The sequence below is a fragment of the Dunckerocampus dactyliophorus genome, chromosome 8 (assembly GCF_027744805.1).
Source record: "Dunckerocampus dactyliophorus isolate RoL2022-P2 chromosome 8, RoL_Ddac_1.1, whole genome shotgun sequence".
Taxonomy (NCBI): domain Eukaryota; kingdom Metazoa; phylum Chordata; class Actinopteri; order Syngnathiformes; family Syngnathidae; genus Dunckerocampus; species Dunckerocampus dactyliophorus.
The window spans coordinates 26,574,910-26,599,179 of NC_072826.1; the positions used below are offsets into that span (position 1 = coordinate 26,574,910).

Below are 24,270 nucleotides of genomic sequence, written 5' to 3' on the forward strand. Positions count from 1 at the left end.
ATCGACAAGACTGTAGACCTCCATACGACTGGAATGGACTACAAGGCCATCAACAAGGCTGTAGGCCTGCACAAGACTGGAATGGACTACAAGACCACCAGCAGGATTGTAGACCTACACAAGAGAGGATTGCACTATGAGCCCATCAACAGGATTTCAGACCTATGCAAGACTGGAATGGACAACAAGACCATCAACAAGATTGTAGACCTGAGCAAGACTGGAATGGACAACAAGACCATCAACAAGATTGTAGACCTGAGCAAGACTGGAATGGACTACAGGATCATCGACAAGACTGTAGACCTCCATACGACTGGAATGGACTACAAGGCCATCAACAAGATTGTAGACCCGCGCAAGACTGGAATGGACTACAAGACCATCAAGAAGATTGTATATTTGTATTTTAATTCATTTTGCCTGTTTTATGCTTGAAAATGCTTCATTTAGGCCACAAATAGTCAAATTTGCTTAAATATACATATTTTTTTGCCAATGATAGGATTAGGGCAGGGGTGCCCAAAGTGTGGCTTGGGTGCCATTTGCAGCATGCGGCTTATTGGCCCACGACACGTAATAAAATTCAACTGAGAAATGGAAAAAAGAGCAAAAAGTCACAATGTAAAAATAAATATACACTAGGTCCCCAACTTACGAACAGCCGACTTGCGAACATTCGCGGATATGAACACAAGCCCACTGGTCTATATTTTATTTTATTTTGCTTTGTAGTCGCTCAATCAGTATTTATACTGCTACTGTACATGCTTGACCAGTAGAGGGCACTGCTAAGGGGACCAACAGACGCTGGGTGGAGAAAGCTAAATGGAAAGCTAAATTGTATGATACAACTCGGACAGAGCGTGTGATTAAAGTTTATGAAGAGTTAATAGGCCTGCTTAATTCTACACCACCCACAGAACACTACCTCTTTTAGAAGAGTCTAACCACGACGACCATTTGTCCTTTTTTTCAATAACTCCTCCTCCTCCTCCACAACAACGTATGCTCGACCACTCCTCTTCAAAGGTAAATAACATTTATCATTACGTATTATTATATCATTTTTATTATTGTTTTTTTCATTAATTATCCTGGTTTAATATTACTACTGCATCCAAACTCATATTTACATACATACACATATACTGTATATGTATACACGTACATGTAGTACCTATATCATTGGTAATATTACCGTTTCCCCTACTTAAGAACAATTCGACTTAAGAACGGTCGTCTGGAACCAATTATGTTCGTAAGATGGGGACCTAGTGTATATAATTAATAAATACATAAGCAGCCCATCGCATCCTTTGAATTTTCAGTATGTGGCCGGTGGTGGAACATTTTGGACACCCCCGGGTTAGGAGTGTTCAACCATGAAACAGCATGGTTTACCAATTAATTTACGTTTGACAATCGTAATAGAGTGAAGCTGTGAAATTTGAAGTACAAAGCGGCAAGTTTGACATCTTTGTGTTCACTTCATGAAAAATGGGAGCCAAAACGAAAGTGACAGCAAGCGCTCGCGTGAACGTGTTATCTGTGCGTAATGAGAGTCATTTCCTGTTGGAAAGAGACAAGCGAGTCTTTCAATCATGGAGCAATTCTCAATGTGAAAGTAAAGCATTTGTTTTATAACACAACTTTAAATAAATCTTCAGAGTGGAACTTCTAAAGTGGAACAGCTCCTGCGACGCTAAACAATACAGAATTAGACCAAAACGACTCCATGCTGTAGCTGTGTACTTAGCAGCAATGCTAACACTTTTATCCAGTAAAGTCATAGAGGCATTGCATGGAGTATTTTGGGATCACCTGGCTCTGCTTTCAGCATCCAGGAGCAAATTCGGCTGCAAGTGGAGCTTTTTGCCGTCCGTGTTGCGCACACACATTCAGTTATTTCCTCTAAGAGCTTATTTCTTTTCCATTTGCCTCAAGCCAAGAATCACTTTGGGAATATTACGGTCATTTATATGGCCTGACAGCAGCAGGATCCGCGAAGACACGCAGGTAAGCGCGCACAAAGGCGCAGCACGGCCGGGCCCGGGGGCCCATTTGGAGCGGGTAATGAGGACCCGGCAGCCGGGCGGCGGGCGTATCATCTCGCCGCTAACTGCAAATGAAGAAGAAAACCATCAGGGGCTCCGACTGGATGGAAAAATGAAAGGAACGGAGCTGGCTCTCCTTTCCTTGCAGCTTGTGTGTCATTTCCAGACATTATTGCCTCCCCGTCTAGCTGGCGCTCACAAATAAACACAGAGAGTTATCACGGGCCCACAGGGAGCCATTACTCCTGCCATCCCCGCTTTTATATGCTGCCTTGCTCTTAAAAATGGGCATTTATTGCTCCCCCTGATGAATCGTGTGCGAGTGTCTAGTGTGTTTTTTATTCATTCCGTCTGCTGGCTGCTGTCTTGCTCTTATTCACACGCAGAGGAAAGACTCCGGCGGAGCTCTTTAGGCGCAAGATGGAGAAAATATCAAGTGTTTCAAGACGCACACATGCTGCTTGCAGGCTCAGCCATCACTGACAGCAACAAGGAATTATCAAACATCAGCTGTAATCTTCAGTGTTTCATTTGACTTCATGAATTTGATTAATCCAAACTTTTTCCAGCGAGGGCCATAAAGTGAAAAATGAAAGGATGCAACTTTGCCACTTTGATATTTCGTAAAGCAACATATGTAGATATGCTAAGAAGTTATATACTGTATATTTCAAGTAAATATAGATGACATTTAGGTGAAAAAGCACATTATTAAGATCAAATTCACTCCTTTTCTTATTTTTGCTGGGGTTTGTTTTTCAAAATGTTTCAATTTTCTTCTTAGATAATCTTCGTATCTAATTTGTAATAATATGACTTCAGTGTCATAATATTTTCACTTTATTCACATGATATTAGAACTTTTCCTCCCACGTAATTTTCCAAAAATTACAACTTCCTTTTGTTTTCTTTCTCATAATATTAGGAAAAGTCAAGCATAATCTTTAATATTTCAACTCTGTGCTACTAAAATGACATTATTTTATTCTCATAAAATTTTGACTTTTTTCCTTAATAGTTTGACTTTATTCTTGTAAAATTACAGCTGTTTTTGTTCATTTCTGCTGTTGTTTTTTTTTTCAACTATTTCTTCTCATACATTTTTAAAATGACTACATTCCCATAATATTTTGACTTTATTCTTGTAACATTAGAACTTTTCCGCAACCTATTTTCCAAAAATCACAACTTTATTTGTGGTTTTGTTTGTTTTTCATAAAGTGACGACTTAAAAAAAACCTTTGTCTTTAATATTTCAATGTTATGCTACTAAAATGACACTATTTTTCCTCATAATATCCCGAGTTTATTCTTGTAAAATGGCGGCCTTTTTCCCCATTGGAATACGACTTTTTTCTCTTAATATTTAGAATTTATTCTTGTCAAATTACAGCTGTAATTTGTCTGCTGTGTGTTTTTTTTATTTATTTTCCAACTATTTCAACTTTCTTCTTGTAAATTTTCTTCTCGTAATTATGACTTTATTCCCACAATGTTTTCATTTTATTCCCATAATATTATAACTTTTTCCTCTACCTGATTTTCTAAAAATGACAACTTTATTACAGCCGCCAAGCGCAGTGCAAAGCGCAAGCGCAGCACGGAAGGTTATATTTCTGCCAGCGTTTATCTGTTTGTGTTCAAAAAAACTTGAAGTTCTGAATGGATTTGGATGAAATTTTCAGGAATTGTCAGAAATGGGATGTGGAAGAACTGATTAAATTTTGAGGGTGATCCCGTTCACCGTCTGGAGCCAGGAATTTTTTTTAAAGGATTCTTTAACATTGCGAGATAGGACCATTTTCGGCATTTGTGCACTCCACAAAAAATGGTCAGAGCACTTGGAAAAAAAAAAAAAAATACAGGACAAGTTTCCAACAGGTTCTACAAAATATCAAAGACTGATCCAGATAATGAAATAGTTTATAAAACTACGATCCAGAAGATGAAAAAAATAGGGGACGTTTGGAATTTTCATCATAGGACGACAACAAATGAAGCTATAAACATGCAACAAACACCATTATACTGTATATAGCCATGACACTGTGCAATCTAGAGTGCGCTAACGGATTTGTTGTATCTTCAAAAGCTATGGAGCTACATCCAGAAGAAAACCCCCATTACGAAAAATGCTATATTTGTGTATAACTACTGAACTAATATTGATATCATTATGAATCCAACTACTAATGGTATGTTTTCATGGTCAAAGCATCTAAATGTGTAGATAAAATACATGTGGGACTAATATTTACGGTGTAAGTCACAATATGGGGGGAACTACGGCGCTTGGCGGAGGTCTGCGCTCTCCAAGTTCTTGTTTTGTTTTGTTTCTCATAATACGACTTTTAAAAAATAAAATACTTTTTCGTTGATATTTAAATGCTATGCTACTAAAATGACAATAATTCTCCTCATAATATTACAAGTTTATTCTCATAAAATTGCAAAATGTTTTCTCTTTGGAGTATGATTTTTTTCTCTTGCTATTTTGACTTTATTCTTGTAAAATTCCAGCTGTTTTCTTCAATGCTGCTGTCTTTTTTCCCAACTATTTCAACTTTCTTCTTGTAAATTTTCTTCTCATAATTATGACTTTATTCTGATAATATTTTTACTTTATTCTTGTAACTTTACAACTTTTTCCGCCACCTCATTTTTCAAACATGACAGCTTTATTTGCTGTTTTGTTTGTTTTTCATAATATTCTGACTTTTAAAAATGTCTTTTTTCTTGAAAATGTCAACATTATGATAGTAAAATTATTTTTCCTCATAACATTACAACATCATTCCCGTAAAGTGACCACCTTTTTTCTAATATTCTCACTTAATATTAGAAAACACTGCTGATTTTTTTCATTTTTGCTGTTGTTTTTTTCTTATTAAATTTATTTTTTAGTATAAAAAAGCAGCCATGGGCCGCCAATGGCCACCGGGCCGTATTTTGGACACGTCCGCTTTACCAGCAAGATTCCGAAATGTGACAAAAGACTACAAAAAGGTCACCTTTGAGTTATTTCTGCAAAAATATGCTTTTCCTACATACACAAGTTGTGTGTGTGTTAGCTAACTCGTCTTGTCTCAAAGCACGAGACAACTCCACGCTGACTCTCAATGATCCCAAAAGAAAAAGAAGCCTCACGTCTGAGAGCACGTTTCACTTGCCTTCAAACACGGCTTGCATTTCCCGTCAAAAGTGAGGAGCTTGTATGAAGCGGAGGCTCAACGCTGACAAAAAACAAAGGCTGCGTCTCAAATGGAATACTTCAGTCAGTACACTTCAATAAGTGTACTGTGTACACGTTGTAGTTAGTTCCTGGGGGCGCAAGGTTTGACAGCGCACTGCACTTACTGGAAATGATGATCACAAAATGTACGCGCTTCTTCTTCTTCTGTTCACTGCTTTCCACCACCACATTAGTTCAAGTTAGTCCCTCCCCTTCCGCCATTTGTGAGCGTTATGAGTGCAAGATACGGGTACTGACAGCGTACTGCATTTTGCTGTACTTCTCAGTACGAAACACGAGGAAAGACGTCGGTCTGTCCGTCAACGTGTCATTATCGCCGCTTGCATTTGTCATTTGTGCAGCACGACCCGCCCACAAATCAAAAACGCAATCAAGTCGAGCCTCACGAGAGCTCTCCAATCAGCACCCAGACCAAAAAAGCAGACGAGATGTTTAACCTCTGCAGCCATCAGCCCCACTTGACGCTCACACACACACACACACACACACACACACTCAAACACTGTCATTTACAAGTCTATTACCGTGTGTGTGTGTGTGTGTGTGTGTGTGTGTGTGTGTGTGCGTGTGTACGTGTGAGTCTCTGATTAGCCTTGGTTTGTTTTCAGCCTCTGGAGGAGAAAATAAGATGCCGAACACACACCCACACACACCCGCACACACACACACACACCCGCACACACACACACACACACACACACACACACACACACATTAGCAGACAAATGTCAAAGTACAACTCTTTGCTGTCAAGCTGTCAAAGTTAAAATAAGATCACTGATGGAAACCTAGAGGCACATTTTAGGACAGAGTCGCCTCAGGAGGCGGGGACGTCTGCGATGGAAATCTTGAAAGGCAACGCGAGGACAGGCGGAGCCGAGAGGCTTCACGTACGCTGCAGTTTGCTTGTCAGTCGCTGTTCAAAAAAAGTCTAAAAACAGACTTTGTTTTGCTCTGACATTGTCAGCTGAGCCCACACAGACTTTCCCAAATTGCAAATTGCTCCAATGACGAAAAGAGTAAAAAGAGGTTTGGGCTGTCAAATGGCGGCTAAAACTAAAGGAAAAGCAAAGGACCGGAGCTTCTGGAGATGCCATTTAAATAAAGAGCAGTGATGAAGCCACTGATTGCTTTAGTTCAAATAGTTACAGTAGATACCAATGAACACACACAAGGGCTAGTTTCCATCTGTTGTCCCTGGCCAGGTTCATGTAGACCACGGAGACCATTTGGAACATGTCCCCTGCACTTTTTCTATAGGCAGTTTTGCTCCCCTGCAGTTTTTACCGTCCAAAAACGGTAAATGTTACGCTACAGTCAGTGGAGACAGGTCAAGCATTAGGAGCTGAAGCCCGTAACCCTTTGGACCGCCCACAAGCTCATCGATTGCCCCGAGCAATTTTCTGCTAACGTGTGATTGGCCATCCTCAATTTCTCCCCTCCTGTGATATTCCTGGGTCAATATGACTCGCCATTCGCTGGGGGTTGGTAGATGGTGGTCCAAACATTGGAAAACATCTCATGTTCACAGATACCAGTCTGTGATAATCCTTCTATTTGTACGAGTCCAACTAGAATCAGAATCATTTGGAGTGTATGCTTATTTATACTAGAAAATGAGGTATACTTTTATGTCTATTGAGCATACATAGCCAAAATAAGTGTAAAATTGCTGGTAATGACTTGGAGTGCTGAAACAAAGGTGGAACAAAATTGGTTGATAATTTGATGCTTCATGCTTTGCAACCAGTCAAACCACAAAGGAAACAACTGAAAAACGAGAAGAACTTCCGTATTTTGCAGACGTTTGTCTATTCTCTTGACTTATCAAAAAATATATATAATTTAACATGTTGTGACTTCATACTGACTGACATAAACCAAGGGAGCGAACGTTAGCGTTGACACCCGCAAAAGGGCACTCTAGGCTTGTGACAACAACAGTGATGTGGAATGAGATCGGGAGTTTGGTGAACTTGCTTGTTCAACTCGCTGACTCGTTATTTTCATTTAGCCTACTCAGCCTCCCAGGAATGTTCTTCATGCTATTGTGTAGTTCAGTAAGTGTTCATGTGTTAAGCTAACATAGCGGACACCTTTTCAGCCTGTTGTTCTGTGTGCTATCGTGTCGGTGAATAACTTGCCTTTCCAGATGAAATGTCTGTTTTTGGTCTTGAAATCAATTTGTAAATAAATGCGACATAGTCCAGTGCAACTTACAGTGCGGGAAATATGGTACAAGAAAACTAAGTGAACTGAAAGAGTTCTGTATTATTTAAGCCAGCGGTCCGCACGGTGGCCGAGTGGTTAGCATGTTGGCCATACAGTCAGGAGATCGAATCTCCGTTTGGACTCTGTGTGGAGTTTGCATGTGTGTGCGTGTGTGGGTTTTCTCCGGGTACTCCGGTTTCCTCCCACATTCCCAAAATACGCATGTTAGGATGACTCGAGACTCTAAATTGTCCATAGGTATGAATGTGAGTGTGAATGGTTGTTTGTCTATATGTGCCCTGCGATTGGCTGGCGACCTGTCCAGGGTGTATCCTGCCTCTCGCCCATAAGTCAGCTGGGATACCCCTGCGACTCTAGTGAGGACAAGCGGCAAAGAAAATGGATGGATGGTTGGATGGATAGGGCAAGGGTTGCCAACCTGCCGATCGTGATCGACCAGTCGATCTTTGGGATTTGTCGGGAAAAATAAATCTATTATGAGTGTACTCCCCTCCGAGAGGATGACCAACAGGCATGCATTTTGCCCTGCGGGCACGCAACCCTTAAGTCCCAGCCCGGAGCCCAGTCCCCAAAACCTGACCGGAGATGCCAGCGCATGCCACACCAAAATCTTCAAGCTGCGGAGACGCGGATCGTTAGGGCTGACTGTTAGGCATTGACCAGCCCCTCTCTCCTCAAACACCATCGCTCGCCCGCGACTCTAAACGCCAACAAGCCAAATAGAGTTGCGGTTTGCCCACAGCGCCAACCCAGACGAAGAGCGCAAATGCCCAAAGTGCGGCCCAGGGGCTATCCGTGGCCCGTGGCTCATTTGTCACTGGATCGCTTGCGTAGGTTCATGGCCAAGACCAGGGATCTTGGCCTCAAAAAGGTTGATGACCAGTGCTCTAAGCTGTAGTTTTATACATATTTTGAACTTTACATTGCTTTGAGGTGTAGGGTAGATATCATGGCAAATACGTTCAAGCAGTTCAAACCCCCACCCCGAACTCCCCCAATCCTGAAGTACACACACACACGTGAGTAAAGATAAAAACAGCAAAAGACAAATATAGAGAAAGACCGGAATGACAACCATAGACCTGGTCTGGTGAAAGAGGGCTTAGAGAGCAGGTACGCTACTCCTCAGTTCCCATTACGTGCTGTAATATAGTGCATTGTGCACAACAATGTGCATCCAAACACAGAGATGCTACCATATCAGTGAAGATGACGGATTCCATCAACAAGAAAAGTTTCAGTGGTGGTTTTGCGGAGATGAAAAGGTCACGTGACGCTCACTGGTATGGATCGTATGCATCATCATTAGCCGTCTTGCGAACGCTCGCTGTCATACGTCCGATCTGCAAAGACGATTTCATCAGCGTGCCAAAACAAAAGACGATAAAAAGTTAACAAAGCATTCGCACAAATCCAACCGCAGCGTTCCCAGAGATCTACGAGCCGTCAGGAACGTGACAACCACGTCTGAACGCAGATGAAGAAGACGGAGCGCGAGCGGAGCTGCCGCCGATACGGTCTTGTCAAATCTACGAGCTGTCAAGAGACGACTGCATCGGCCTCGTCGCTCTTTGGAGGCCGAGAGAGGAAAAGATTAGACGACAACTGTGGTGATGATGACACACGCAAAGAGGCTCTGTGAGCAAATACAACAATGCAGTAGTAGAGTATATGCAGTATTTAACCGGATGACTTCATTCTACTACGCTCATGGACGTCACATGCGTGGGTCACGTTGCAGTTCTGGTTACGAGTGATGTGTGGATTGATGCTGAAACATCAATACTTCCAACACCAGATCTTTACGTGCTAAAATCCATTCTCAAATCCAAATACAGATACTTTGATACGCCAGTCATTTGAGATCATCTCTATCATTAACAGGAACACAGTGGGAAGTAACTAAATATTGAGATCTTTTCAGCTCATAGTAGTTCTTAATAATTAATACATTATTTGAATGGCTTTATTATTTGACTTTTTTATTGTTTAAAACACCATTTACACATATTTTATACGGTTTTGTTTTTTGTAATCATGCCGCTACCTCAATATACATCAGAGTTGAAATAAATGAATTATTTTGATATCTTGCTTGCTTGGTTTATGCTGTCAGCTACCTGTGTGCTATGATTTGAAATTACCACACACATTAGGTGTATTTGCACAAAGTATCAGATCGGTATCACCGATACCAGCCTGAATTTGACTCAGTATCGTACCGAAAAGGAAATCAGTGGGGTTGCACATCATGAACGGTTACCCTCAGACGGCCACCTGTAACTGTGAAACCATATTCATGTATCATCACCTCATGATATTACGATGATATGCACATTTGATTGTTATCATTTTCACTTTGTATTGTTTTACCAACAAACTTACATTGAAAGAAGTCAAAGAGCCAAGCAAAACAAATTTGAGTATATAGCTATTGTATAATTCTAATAATAATAATACTAATTTTAATCATTATTATTATTATAATTTTATAAATGATAATCAGTGATTATATTAATTATTAATTATTAAATTATAAGAAATAATAAGTTTAAATTGGATTTGGCAAAAAAAAAAACTAAGAACTTTTCAGTCAAAATTGCCAATAAATACGAGAACATTTTACTGAATATAATCTAAATATTTCAATAAGTAAAAAAAATATATACAGTACATATAAATTGTTTACAGTAATATTAAAATAATAACTAAAAAAATAAAAAATAACCATATTTAAAAAGTAAAGAATAAGATAATATAATTGCAATATACGGTGTTCTTCACCCCATTTTTCACGGATTCACTGTTTCACAGATTTTTTTTTAGGGCTTCTTTTTTTTTATTACAGCTTATGAACGTTGTTACAGGCTGATCCTGGCCCTTTAAGAAGAATTGCATTGTGGGAAGTTGAGCGTCTATGTCTTCCCTCTCTCGAGCATTGTTTTCTGCGTCCTGATTGGCTGTAGACCATTGTCAAGCAATCTCCTTCGTGCCGTCCTGCCACGTCTCCTGCGTCATCGCTAGCTTGCTTGCTAGCTTGTGAATTAATCTTCAGTTCGTTTGCAGCAATATGTTTTAACAAAGACACAACAACGCTACAGTACAGCAGAACGGCGCCAGGAGGAAACCTAATGATTTCTTACGTTGATCATTAAAATTCAAACAAAGGTTTGAACTTTTTTGAGAGCGTTTAAATAAGAGAGAAATGTGAGAAAATGTTATTGCCTGTCTGAGAAAAGTGTATAAAGTGTACGGTGAGGGCTTTACAGCCTTAAAACATTTATAATAATTGTAAAAAAATGAAGTTGGCTACTTAGCGGATTTCAATTATTGCAGGCTATTTTGGTAAACCTATCTCATGCGATAAACGAGGGAATACTGTATATAATATTTTTTAAATGAATACTAAAATAATAAAATAAACTAAGTTTCTTTTGTGCATTATTTCCAGGCTTTCCGGGACACACACCCGAATCCGGCCCCCGGGCCTTGAGTTTGACACCTGCGTTGTAGTTGGTCCACCTGGATTGTTCGTATCTTCGCCAGGGGGTAAACTTACAAAATCTGCAGGGCATCAAATGCTTATTTTCAACAACTTGCTACATACTAACATTACATTAAAGTAGAGAAAGACACGCGTGTGCAAATTAAAGTCTTTGAAGCAGGAGACAAAAGAGACTTGACAGACACAATTTGTCGTCATCTCGCTCCATCACATCTATATAGCTGCCACGGCAACGTGCGCTCAATAAGTCGCCTACGACGTGACGGCCGTGATGGTTATCGGCGGCGACAAGCACCGCCCGCAACCAGAGATGAGACAGATAGCCGCCGAGAGACGAGCATATGGAGGGGGGGAGCATTCGTTCACTCGCATCAGATCACGGCCGGCCGGGTGGAGACTGACGGATCTCCCTCCGCCGCATCTGACAGACGCCAATCATCGGTGTGTGATCATTGGCCGACATCACAGAGCTTTGACTGGCGGCAACGTCAAAGACGGAGAAGTGATTGATAAATTGCAGAGTGTGCGCTCTGTGTGTGTCCTTTTAAGACTCTGTTGCAGATGTCGAAGCTGTTTATGACAAAATGCTGTGAAGTCTATTAGCTCAGTGCATTTTCAGTCGTCTAATAGAAAACCTTCTTGACACACACATACTCACATAGCACAATTAGAGTTGCGCAACACTTACATAGGACTGATGAAAAAATACTGGGAGAAGAGAGAGGAGGCAGTCACAACATTAATGGATTGTTTTCACTCTCTCACACAAGCTTAACCTTCACTTTCTAGAAAGACACAGCAAAGACTCTGTGTACCTTCGTTCTGTGCCCTTCGTCCGTCTTCCTTGCTAGAGTCAAGCACCGTAACCCGATATATAAATGTTACATGTTACGCAACATTGGTACCCACTCTAAAAGGTAAAAACGCATCTTTGGAATATCGACAGTCATTCGTCAACATTTGCCAACGTGTTTACCCCAGGGGTGTCCAAACTTTTTCCACCGAGGGCCAGATACTAAAAAATGAAAGTACGCCACTTTGATATTTTGTAAAACCAATTGCTAAGATGTTATACTGTATATATTTTTTAAATGCATCTCAGCTTTGTGAAGGGTGAAAAAGTTTATTATTAGTATCAACTTCACTCTTTGCTCTTTTTCCCATTTTTGCTGGGGTTTTTTTTCCAAAATATTTCAACATTTTTCTTAACTAAACTTCGTAAATTTTCTCCTCATAATATTATTCATTCCCATAACATTTTGACTTTATTCCCATATTATAATTTTTCCCCCAACTTAATTTCCCCCAAAATACAACTTTATTAATAATAATATTAATATTACAGCTCTAAAACAATAATGTTTAATATTTCATTAAAAAAGCAACTAAATTACATAATTTTTTCTCATAGTATTACAAGTTTATTTTCGGAAAATTGCAAAAAAAAATTTCATTAGAATATTCTTTTTTTCTCTTAATATTTAGTTTTTATTCTCGTAAAACTACAGCTGTTTTTTTCCATTTCTGCTGCTGTTGTTTTTTTTTTATTTCCCCAATATTTCCACATTCTTCTTGGAAATTTTTCTTCTTGTAATCATTATTTTATTCCCATAATATTTTATATTTTTATCCTCGTAAAATTACAGCATATTTTTTTCTTCCCATTGCTGCTGGGGGTTTTTAAGTTTCCAAATATTTAAACTTTCTTCCTGTCCATTTTCTTCTCATAATTTTGACATCATTCCCATAATATTTTGACTCCAACCTAATTTTCCAGAAATGACAACTTATTTTGTTGTTTTGTCTCTCATGATATTACGACTTTTAAAAAATACATCTTTTCTTTAATATTTCACCTTTTTGCTACTAAAATGATGTTCCGAATGATATTATTATTCTCATAAAATTACTCTTTTTTTTTTTTTTAGATGACAATTTTTTTCTCTTAATATTTTGACTTTATTCTTGTAAAATTACTGATGATTTTTCCATTTTTGCTGTTGATGTTTTGTCTTTTTTAGTTTTCTTGTTAAATTATATTTTTGGAAAATGCCGCGGGCCAATTAAAAAAAAAAACCGCGGGCAAGAAATGGTGTTTACGTAAACACCTGCAATGAAACAATGAAAAGGATAGAAATACGAATGGGAGATTGACTGATTGATGGATTGATTGACACATACCTGGATGCATGGCATGGTCCAAAGTGGGCTTGTCCCATGAGCTCACTTGTTCCCAGGTGAAGCCATTGGTTCCCAGAGAGACGCTGTAGCCACAACTGTTGTACGAGTCCTCAAAGTTACAGCCGCCTGCCACAGAGATAACACCAGTCAATCAGCATCAGGGTGATCAACAACTCATTCCAGCCATTTAAATGGCGCCTATTTCCTCCACACTGTGGCGCTATGAGCTTTCTTGCACTTGGGGGATGTTTTGACTCCTGAAGCTGCTTTGCAGACGACTGAGAGGCGGACCAAGTGTCAACATGATTAAGTCCCAGATGCTCGTCGCTACTTTGCGCGAAGGCACATTTTTTTCCAGTACATTAGCCTTCTCCGCTAGCCTCCAGCGCCGCGAACGCACCCCACTCCGCTAATTAGGCATATGCTTTGACGCACAGCCCCTTTAATTTGTTGAGAAGCGTTTGAAAATAGAAGCGAGCGCCCTCGCTTTAAGTCGTGGAATCAATTAACGCTCGCTTCTTCATCCGCCTCGTTTGTCGCTGCTGGCGTTTGGCAGACGTCGCTCACTTGGATGGGCTCCTGCAAGTCAGCCACGCCCCAAAGATTTTTATGCTGATTCTCACCAAATTGTGATGGTGTACTCTTTGGGCCATGCCGCACTGCAAGGGTCAAGTTTATTATCAAACGTGCGTAACACGGTTCCACCTGCACAATTCAACACGTCCCAAAAGGAAAGGAAAGGAAGGAAGAAGCAATGCTACCCCTCAACATTCCTGTCTCAGCAATGACTGATACTTGCTTCACTTCCTGTGTTGATCATGCACAGCAGGGGTGAAACCAACCCATGTAGACGTGCAAAGACATTTTTTTCAAGAAAATCTCCGATTTGTGTTATCAGTGACAGAGCGTACTATTAGTATGTACTTTTCTATTGTTTTATTATTATTATTTTACATTTATTTGTATTTTTTATTAGAAGGTGCTTTTTTGCTTTTTTTTATTTATTTTATTCTCGTACCTTTTTTCTTGTAATGTTATGTCTTTTTATTTTGGCTTTATTAGCGTAATATTATATATAGCTTTTACCCAACCTCATTTTATTCTTTGTTTTGTTTGTTTCCCATAATATTACACCTGTTGAAAGAAATTACATGTTTAGTCTTTATTATTTCTACTTTATGCTATTTCTCTCTTAATATTATTATTATTACTGTAAAATTACTGCTCTTTTTTCCATTTTTGCTGTTGGTTTATAGCTTTCTTGTTTAACTGTTTTCAGAATGTGCCGGGAGCCACTTAAATAAAAATAAAAAAACAGCCACTGCCGTAACTGGCCCCTGGGCCGCAGTTTGGACACCCCTGATGTAGGCTATAGTAATCCCTTGTTTATTGCGGTTAATTGGTTCCAGACCCTACTGTGATCAGTGAGTTTTCACAAAGTAGGATTCCTTATTTATAAATGGAATATTTTCATAGTCACAGAATCAAAAACGACCTTCTAAATACACTTTTTAACATTATTAAAGCCCTCTAGACACCCAAATAGTCACCCAAATAGTCACCCACCGAACATTACAGTAACATTACTCACACCTAGTGACCAGTGAAGAATACTACATATGTCACTACGTCTTTGAATGCATCTCCTGAATGCCTTATACTTGTACTTTTCTTCATTTAGCCATTTTTATGCTTGAAAATGCCTCATTTAGGCAACGAATACGTAACATTTGCTTGAATATGCATATTTGTTGACTAATAATAAGCCGTATTCAACCAGAAAACAGTGATGATTTATTAATGATTCAATTTTTGACAAACCGTGATGGAGTGAAGCTGTGAAATTTGAAGCACGAAGTGGCGAGGGACAGTGGCGGAGATACGGGATGGCCAGGGGTGGTCACACTCCGGCCACCCCGACGGCTGTGGCGCAATTTTGACAAACGCGGCTCTGTGGTACAGAACATTAGTTCAGCCCAACTGCCGTTTCCGCTTGGACACATTTCACTGTCAATAAAAGCGCGTCTTGCATGAACTGCAGGCGGCAGGTACGTTTTCCATGATGACTTTGGTCGGTTCCGGTCAACTTTTCTCACTATGTTGACTTGGACTTAAACTCTGAAGAGTCATTCAGCACATGAATCTGTTAACATTGGAAGCGCCCTGTGGCAGCATGAGTGGGCGTGTCAACCAAGGAGTCTAGAGTTAAATCAGGAGTTAAAACATCCGCTTCCGTATTATGCCCTGCGCATATATTACCACATTATTCTCATAAATTTGCGACTTTTTCTTGGTAAATTACACATTTTTTGTCTTAAAATTCTCACTTTTTCTATTATTGCAGATTTTTTTGTTTTTGTTGTTGTTTTTCCTCCTCATTAGGGTCGTGGGGGTATGCTGGAGCCTATCCCTGCTGACTTCGGATGACAGGCGAGGTACCTGCTGACTTCGGGTGACAGGCGAGGTACACCCTGGACTGCCAATCGCCAGCCAATGGGAGGGCACATATAGACAAACAACCATTCACACTCACATTCATACCTATGGACAATTTAGAGTCGCCAATTAACCTAACATGCATGTTTTTGGAATGTGGGAGGAAACCGGAGTGCCCGGAGAAAACCCACGCACGCACAGGGAGAACATGCAAACTCCAAACCCAGGTCTTCCCGATCTCCAGACTGTGACTCTGGGGCCAACATGCTAACCACTAGACCACCGTGCGTGTATATCCATAACAACTTAAATATGATGGTGTGCATCAATGGGTGTAGGTACAGAAACACTAATATTTATATACAAGTAAAAATAAAACCTTCAGAACGTGGCTTTTGTTTGTACAATTGTTGATAGTATTTCTAGAAATAACAGTTTGAGAAGCCATATCTTGAGAGAGTCACATGACAACCACTCCTAAATGCTTCCTATAGGAGCTGAATGAGCGCAAATCAAGCGCAAAGCTATACGCTATATAATATAGAACACACTTTAACACACTTTAAGTGTTGTGGAGGCGCACATCACCATGGTTTCTTACGGGTTAACGGGAATATTGCGTGCATGCAAACATGGTGAATGTTGTTACAAGTATTTATGAGTAAAAGCAACACTTTGTAAAAGAGTAAAAGTAAATAAGTGTAGTTTTCAAGTTGAAGAGACAACATTCCCATGTGGCCTGACAGTCTGCAGCCTTTAAAAGCAAACGTAAAGCGTTAAAGACGTTTGATGAAGACACGCTGACGCCTTCAGCAGCAACACTTGCATCAACGCTCGCATCCACGGACTTGAAAAATGAAAAAAAAAAATCAAAACAAAAACCTCCAGCAGCTCACAAACCAGAAAAACATTTCTCTAACTAGTCGCTATGAATTCATCAATGAGCATAATTAGCATTTATCGCCCCCTCGTCTTCAGTCATCTCATTAGAAAGGAAGAGAAATCAAAGAGATCTACTTAGATCACTGCTGTAAACAGGTGGGGGGGGCAGCATCAATATTCAACATCATTTCAGTCGTGGGGGGCGGGCCCACAGCGATAGCACAGTTCTACTTTTTGAAAGGGAGCGCAATTCACACACACACACACACACACACACACACTAATAATTAGGATCTATGTCAGGAAATGTGCATCATGAAAATGAATGTGATTGGGAAAATGTTTGCCTGTACAACGTGTGGCACCGATGCGGCTGCGGGGGTGCTGGTGGTGGGCGTGGGGATGACGGGTTCTTCCTTTCGTGGCGGGTGTCATGCTGATCAACATTTCCGCTAACGGCATAAAGAGCGGGGCATGAAGCACATGTTTATTTTATCATATTTGACTTGAACTTCACTCTGATTTATACCCTGGTGTTGCATGGAATACTTCACTTCATGAAGTATACTATGTATGTATCACTATATACAGCATATATACGGTATATCACTGTGTACTTAGTAGTGCTGTCCCAAATCAATTCCAGCTGTTCATTAAATGCACAATACACTGCATATTTTCAAATCTGAGAATAGTATTTATGAGAGTGTTTTTTATGTTTCATTGTTTTACATCATTAAAGCCATGAACACAAAAGCTAACCCAGTGTGCCAAACATTTTTCCTGCGAGGGCCACATAGTGGAAAGTGAAAGCATGCAACTTTGCCACTTTGATATTTCGTAAAGATGCCAAGAAGTTGTACATTTTTAAAGAAAAAACTGCACGTCAGCTTTGTCATATAGGTGAAAACGCCTATTATTAGTATCAACTTCGCTATTTGCTCTGCTTTCCCCCATTTTTGCTGTTGTCTTTTGTTTTCATTTCCCAAACAGTTCAACTTTCTTCTCAAATAATGTTTGTAAATTTTTTTCTCATAATATTACGATTTTATTCCCATATTTTGACTTTATTCCCATAATATTAGAACTTTTCCCCCAATCTAATTTTGCAAAAATTAGATTGATTTATTTTGTGTTGTTTCTCATAATATTACAACTTTAAAAACTACAATATTTCTACAATAACTACAATAACTTAACAACGCTAAGCTACCAAAATGACATTATTTTTCGTCATAATATTCCACCTTTATTTTTAAAAAAAATTGCGCCTTTTTTTCCTCATTCCGACTTTTTTTCTTTTAATATTTTTGGCTTTATTCCCATGAAATGACAGCTGTTTTTTCCATTTTTGCTGCTGTTTTTTTCTATTAATTCTATTTCAACTTTCTTCTTGTAATTATGACTTTATTTCCATAATATTATCACTTTTCCCCCCACCTCATTTTCCAAAAATGACAACTTTATTTTGTTATGTTTGTCTCTCATAATATAACAACTTATTTTTTCGTCAATATTTTAACTTTGTGCTACTAAAATTAAATTTTTTCCTCATATTACGTTATTCTCGTAAAATTACAACTTTTTCTCTTAATATTTTGACGGTATTCTTATAAAAGTACTGCTGATTTTTCCATTTTTGCTGTTGCTTTTCTTTTATTTTGTGGTTGAATCTTAATTTTAGAATGTGCCGCGGGACGCAAATGGCCCCTGGGCCACACTTTGGACACCCCTGAGCTAACCAGTCACTTTCTGTTTTTTCCATCCTGTCCATAATTTGTTCTTCCAACTGTTTTTTTTGTGTATTTCCTCTCCAGATCCCCTAATTTCCCGTGCAGGGCGGAGAAACGAGGCAAACCTGCCGCTCCTTTCCAACTGGTGTTCTTAATCACAAGAGCGGCTGTGGCAGGAAGACGCCAGACTGTTCCTCTTCCACCTCCAGTATCTTTTTCCCAGTTTAGCACACCTCCTCCTGTTTTGTGGTTAATCATTTTTGTACATAGTTCATCCTCTTTTATCTTCGATTTCCTGACAGCCTCGCTGCTCCGCTCTGGCTGCCTCTTTTTGGTCTAATCAGTTTATTATTATTTCATGGTGCCTTTTTGTATTTTTTCCAATAAGACTTTATTTTTTGCCAAATTTGCCTCTGTCTCTGCATCTGGGGTCCAATCCATGTTTTTATGTTCTGCATTTTCTTCCTTTACTGTACCCAAAACAAACCGAACCATTATCATGGTGTAGCGTTACACACCTAACATAAACACCTCTGTACAAATCTAAAAAATACAAAAATCTACCCCAAATTTGGACTGGTGGAGCGCATGAAAGCTGTGATTAAAAAAAAAAAATCAGGGTTAATCCACCGAATATTAATTTCTGAATTCTTTAAATTAAAACATTAATATTTGTTGTTGTTTAAAAATGAAAAAAAAGTTGTTTGTTTTTCCATTTTCCAAGAATAAATAAAAAACTATACTTTTTTCATCATATTTTTATCACATTATTAATGTTATAATATTTTTTTATTTTTGTTCTTAATATTATTATTATTATAACCAGTCAATGCTTTTAAACATGAAGCAATGATGTATATTCAGTGATGGCTGTAAAAAGATAGATTTACATTAATAGTGGTCATTGGGGGCCGCCTTTTTATTTGTAGCTATTTTTGGGGCCCCTGAGTGGCACTCGGTTGTGTTATTATGAAATACGTTGCTGTTTTGATGGCTGCAGGCTAAAGGAAGGTCAGTGGGTGACATGTACAGCATGTGAGTCTCAACATCCACGTGGAAAACATCTCATTAGACTCATCTCATTTATTCTTTAACAACAACAACCATCAACATTTTATGAATATTCACATGAACTAAAGAGCTCATGGAAGTCACGCAAGCAAACACACACACACACACAGACGCACACACACACACACACACACACACCCTGCAGTGTTTTGAATCCCCCCATCGTCTTCATGCAAAGATCCCCCTCCCCACCCCTGAGGCAGCCGTGCAGCTATCAGAGGCCTTCACGTGCGATACAGCTAACGCGTGGCGACGGAACGCAGCGAGTCACAACGCAGCGCTGAATCCATGAGACCAGACCAGACTAGACGAGGCCTGCAGCCAACAACCCTAAAGAGTCTGTTTACTGCTCACTTACATCACATCCTCACTCTGTGTGTGTGTGTGTGTGTGTGTGTGTGTGTGTGTGTGTGTGTGTGTGTGTGTGTGTGTGTGTGTGTGTGTGTGTGTGCCAGGAGTACAGGGGGGGCAGATGGCATAACTCAGCATATGCTTTAAAGCGGCTTAATGGGAATATTTAAAGGCATCACCATGTTTGCTGACAGCTGATTTAATAACTGTTAACAAAGAGGCGCCAAGGGAACGTGCATGAAGAAATACACACTCACACACACGCACACGCACCGTAAACATCTAAATGTCATTTAGCGCTACCCCAACAAGACAAAAAGACGGGCTTTGTTGTCCTGTCATGCCACCGTCACCCTCTGGGGGCAACAGCGAGTGGTTTGAGGCCATGATAACACAAACATTAAGTACAACATTAAGTATAGAATTAATATTTTTTTAATTCATTCATAGTCTGACCACAGGTGAGGGTAGGAACCTCGACTGACCGGTAAATTCAAAGCTTTGCCTTTAGGCTCAGCTCACAACAGACCACTGCAGAGTCTGCATCACTGCATGTACAACGCCCGACGAAGCCAGCAGGAGACCCAATCCTGCAGCCACCTAACGGGATCCCCTCAACGCCCGGGCTGCGGCTAGAGATTCTGTCCATAAAATTAATGAACAGAATCGGTGACAAAGAGCAGCCCTGCAGGAGTCCAAGCCTCACTGGAAGCAAGTCCAACTTATTGCCGGTACCGCGAACCAAGCTCTGACAGCGGTCATACAGGAAGGGAACTGCCTGAATTAGGTGGTTCAGTACCCCATACTCCCAGAGTACTCCCTACAGGATTCCTCGAGGAACACAGGCCCCATGCACCCTCGAGGACCCTGCCGAGAGTGTAGAGTTGGTCCACAGTTCCACGAGCAGGATGAAAACCTCCTCTCCAGAACCCCTGAATATATGTGACCCCACGATAGTTGGAATACACCCTTAGCACCCTGGTCTGCCAATCCAGAAGCATTCTACATTCCTACAGTATGTTCCTACCCTCACCTATGGTCATGAGCTTTGTGTAGTGATCGAAAGGACAAGATGGCGGGTACAAGCGTAGGGTGGCTGGGCTGCCCCTTAGAGATAAGGTGACAAGCACTGTCATCCGGGAGAAACTCCCAAGTAGCCAGATGAGGTGGCTCAGGCATCTGGTCAGGATGCCTCCCAGACACCTCCCTGGGGAGGTGTTCAGGGCACATCCAACCGGTAGGAGACCTCGAGGAAGACCCAGGACACGCTGGAGAGACTATGTCTTTCAACTGGCCTGGGAACGCCTCGGGATCCGCCGGGAGGAGCTGGACAGTGTAGCTGGGGAGAGGGAAGGTTGGGCTTCCATGCTTAGGCTGCTGCCCCCGAGACGCGACCTCGGATAAGCGGGGAAGATGAATGGATGGAATTTATAGTATACCTCATTATAATGAAAACAATTAAAATAAAATAATAATGAATTATACTAAATACATGTTGTTAAAAATGTGGGATCAGGAGGACACAGGGAAAGAAGGGCGAACCACGAGTTTCCTGGCAAAAACAGGAGGGTGGATCGGGAGGGTGGTGTGCGTGCGTGTGTGCGTGCGTGTGAGAAAGGCTTACAGGGTGGCCAAACGTTTTCAAGAAGGTTGTGTTGGCACTTTAATTAACTGCAACATGAATTGGGGGACTGGGTGGTGCGCTACCTTGTAACCTTTAGTTCTGCATGAGGGGACACACAATACAATGTCAACACTCATCACAATTACACACACACACACACTTGATGAGATTCATGCTGCTGTAATTGTTTTTCTGCCTCCAAAAACACACACACACACACACACACACACAGGGATCATGTTAACCTTTGACAGGAACACAAAGCTGTTGAGGTTGACCCCAATCTTACACACATCGAAAGGCTGTCTAATCCACTTTGATGCTAATGTCTCTCTCACATGTACGCACGCTCACACACACACACACACACACACACACACACACACGCACACGCACAGATCACGTCCTGTCACTATGGTAGCGTTCCCGTGGTGTTGAGGATTAAATGTGAGCAGAGAAGTCATGATGACAACCTTGAAGTCTCTCACTATTTCACCACATATACACTCCTGATCGAAATCTTAATAAGACCAGCTGAAAAATTGCTAGAATTTGCATTTTGCACATTTGGGTGTTAATGAGGTTTTAAGTAGAGCTACAATATGCAAAAACAAGAAGGGGGAGTGAGACAAAAAGCACTTTGAAAAAGTAATTTATTGTAAACAACAATTAAACTGAAATAGCTGATCAAAAGTTTAAGACCACAGGCTGTAAAAGCCCAAATCTGCTAAAAATGTTCATTTTCTGTCAGGCATTCACACTGTCATGCCCTCCTGATGGCTAAAGCTAAGAAGCTTTCTCTTTTTGAACGTGGTCGGATTGTTGAGCTGCATAAGCAAGGCCTCTCTCAGCGTGCCATTGCTGCTGAGGTTGGGTGCAGTAAGACAGTCATTCTACATTTTTTGAAAGATCCTGAGCATTATGGAACAAAAAAGTCAAGTGGTAGACCCAAAAAAATCACGCCTGCGCTGAGCTGAAGGATCCAATTGGCTGTCCATCAAGACGCAGGGCGGTCTTCCACCCACATTAAGGCCCTTACTGGTGCCGACTGCAGCGCAATAACCATCAGACGGCATCTGCGGGAAAAGGGTTTAAAAACAAAAAAGGAATTTAAAGACCTCGTCTCCTTCAAGGCCACAAAACTGCCCGTTTAGACTTTGCCAGGGAACATCAAACATGGGACATTGAAAGGTGGAATAAAAGTTTTATTCTCTGATGAGAAAAAATGTAACCTTGACGGTCCAGATGGCTTCCAACGTTACTGGCATGACAAGGAGATCCCACCTGAGATGTTTTCTACCCGGCACAGTGGAGGGGGGTCCATCATGATCTGGGGTGCTTTTTCCATTCAGTGGAACACTGGAGCTTCAGGTGGTGCAGGGTCGTCAAACGGCGGTCGCTTATGTGCAGATGTTGCAGCGGGCATCCCTCATGACTGAGGGCCCTCGTCTGTGTGGTAACAGCTGGTTCTTCAACAGGACAACACTGCAGTTCACAATGCTCGCTTGACCAAGGACTTCTTCAGGGAGAATAACATCACTCTTTTGGACCATCCTGCATGTTCCCCTTATTTAAATCCCATAGAGAACATTTGGGGATGGATGGTAAGGGAAGTTTATAAAAATGGCCATCAGTTCCAGACAGTTGATGCCCTTGGTGAAGCCATCTTCAGCCTCCTGGAAACACTCGCATCAAGCATGCCCAAAGCAATATTTGAAGTGATTAACAAGAGCGGTGGAGCTTCTCATTACTGAGTCCTACTGAGAACATTTTTTGTTATGGTTTGGAGAGTTTTTGGTTATTTTTTGAGCGATGGTCCTAAACTTTTGATCATCTGATAAACAGCCTATTCCAGTTTAATTGTTGTTTTCAATAAATTACTTTTTCAAAATATTTTTTGTCTCACTCCCCCTTCTTGTTTTTGCATATTGATGCTCTACTTAAAACCTCATTAGGTCCAAATGTGCAAAATGCAAACTCTAGCAATTTTTCAACTGGCCTTAAGATTTCGATCAGGAGTGTATATATATGTACTGCATGTATATAATCCTTGTCAGGCACACAAGTAAAGCAAGGGCGTAAAGCAAATGCTGAGACTGCATTCTGCTTTAACACCACCTTTTCATTTGCAAACATTTGAAAATGTGTGTTATGAAATATAACAGCGTTGTTATTCAACCTTGTGTGTAAGCAAATGCTCACGGGACCAGTCAACGTGCGCTTTCTTTATCCGCCTGCACGTCCCAGCAGCACTGCAGTGTGTGTGCGGCATAAAAAAGCAGGAGCTAATCATCTCGAACTGACAAATTTTACGAGTTTGCTGCTTTTTTACTGAGCTATTCATCATTTCACCGCAGCCTTGGAAAGCATAAGGCTTTTTACTGGATAGTTGTTGGGTTTTTTTACCAAGCACATAATAGCAAAAAAGACAACAAAAAAAAGAAAGGATGGAATAAAAAGCTGAGCAGCATTGCCAAACATGCATAATTGTCTTGTTAACTTCTCTGAATTGATTTAAAACTTCTTGTTGTTCCTTAATTGACGGCTCGGCCGGTATGAGATTCTGACCGTATGATAACCTTGGACAAAAATATCACAGTTGAAGAGGAAAAAACTCTGTTTGAACGGTAATTTCTAAACAATATAATAGAACATGATAGAAGTGTAATATATGTATGTAAAATAAATAACAAAATAATTGAATTATTTCTAAATAAATAATAAATGAAATGCAGTTCTTCATGCAGTCTACGGTGGCTAACCCTGCGACTCATGTCACACGACCATAAATGCTTTCTTATTTAAAAAACAAAGCAAAATGAAAATAAACGCAATCACTGGCTCAATCAGTGGTTCAAAAAAGGTCACAACTGGGGATGTTTGATAATATCGGTCGATATCGGTATCATGTTTTCCCTTATAATGAAAACCGATTTTAAAAACTG

The 24,270-nt window shown here is 40.4% G+C and overlaps 1 protein-coding gene across 11 annotated transcripts in view; it reads right to left on the reverse strand.

Moving 5' to 3' along the window:
- Window positions 1-24,270, reverse strand: part of ptprt (protein tyrosine phosphatase receptor type T) — a 230,476-nt gene that overhangs the window by 194,964 nt on the left and 11,242 nt on the right. For all 11 annotated transcript variants that reach the window (XM_054784610.1, XM_054784608.1, XM_054784609.1 and 8 more), the window contains exon 2: window positions 13,229-13,354. In XM_054784610.1, coding sequence (XP_054640585.1) covers window positions 13,229-13,354 — 126 coding nt within the window. The remainder of the gene's footprint in view (window positions 1-13,228; window positions 13,355-24,270) is intronic.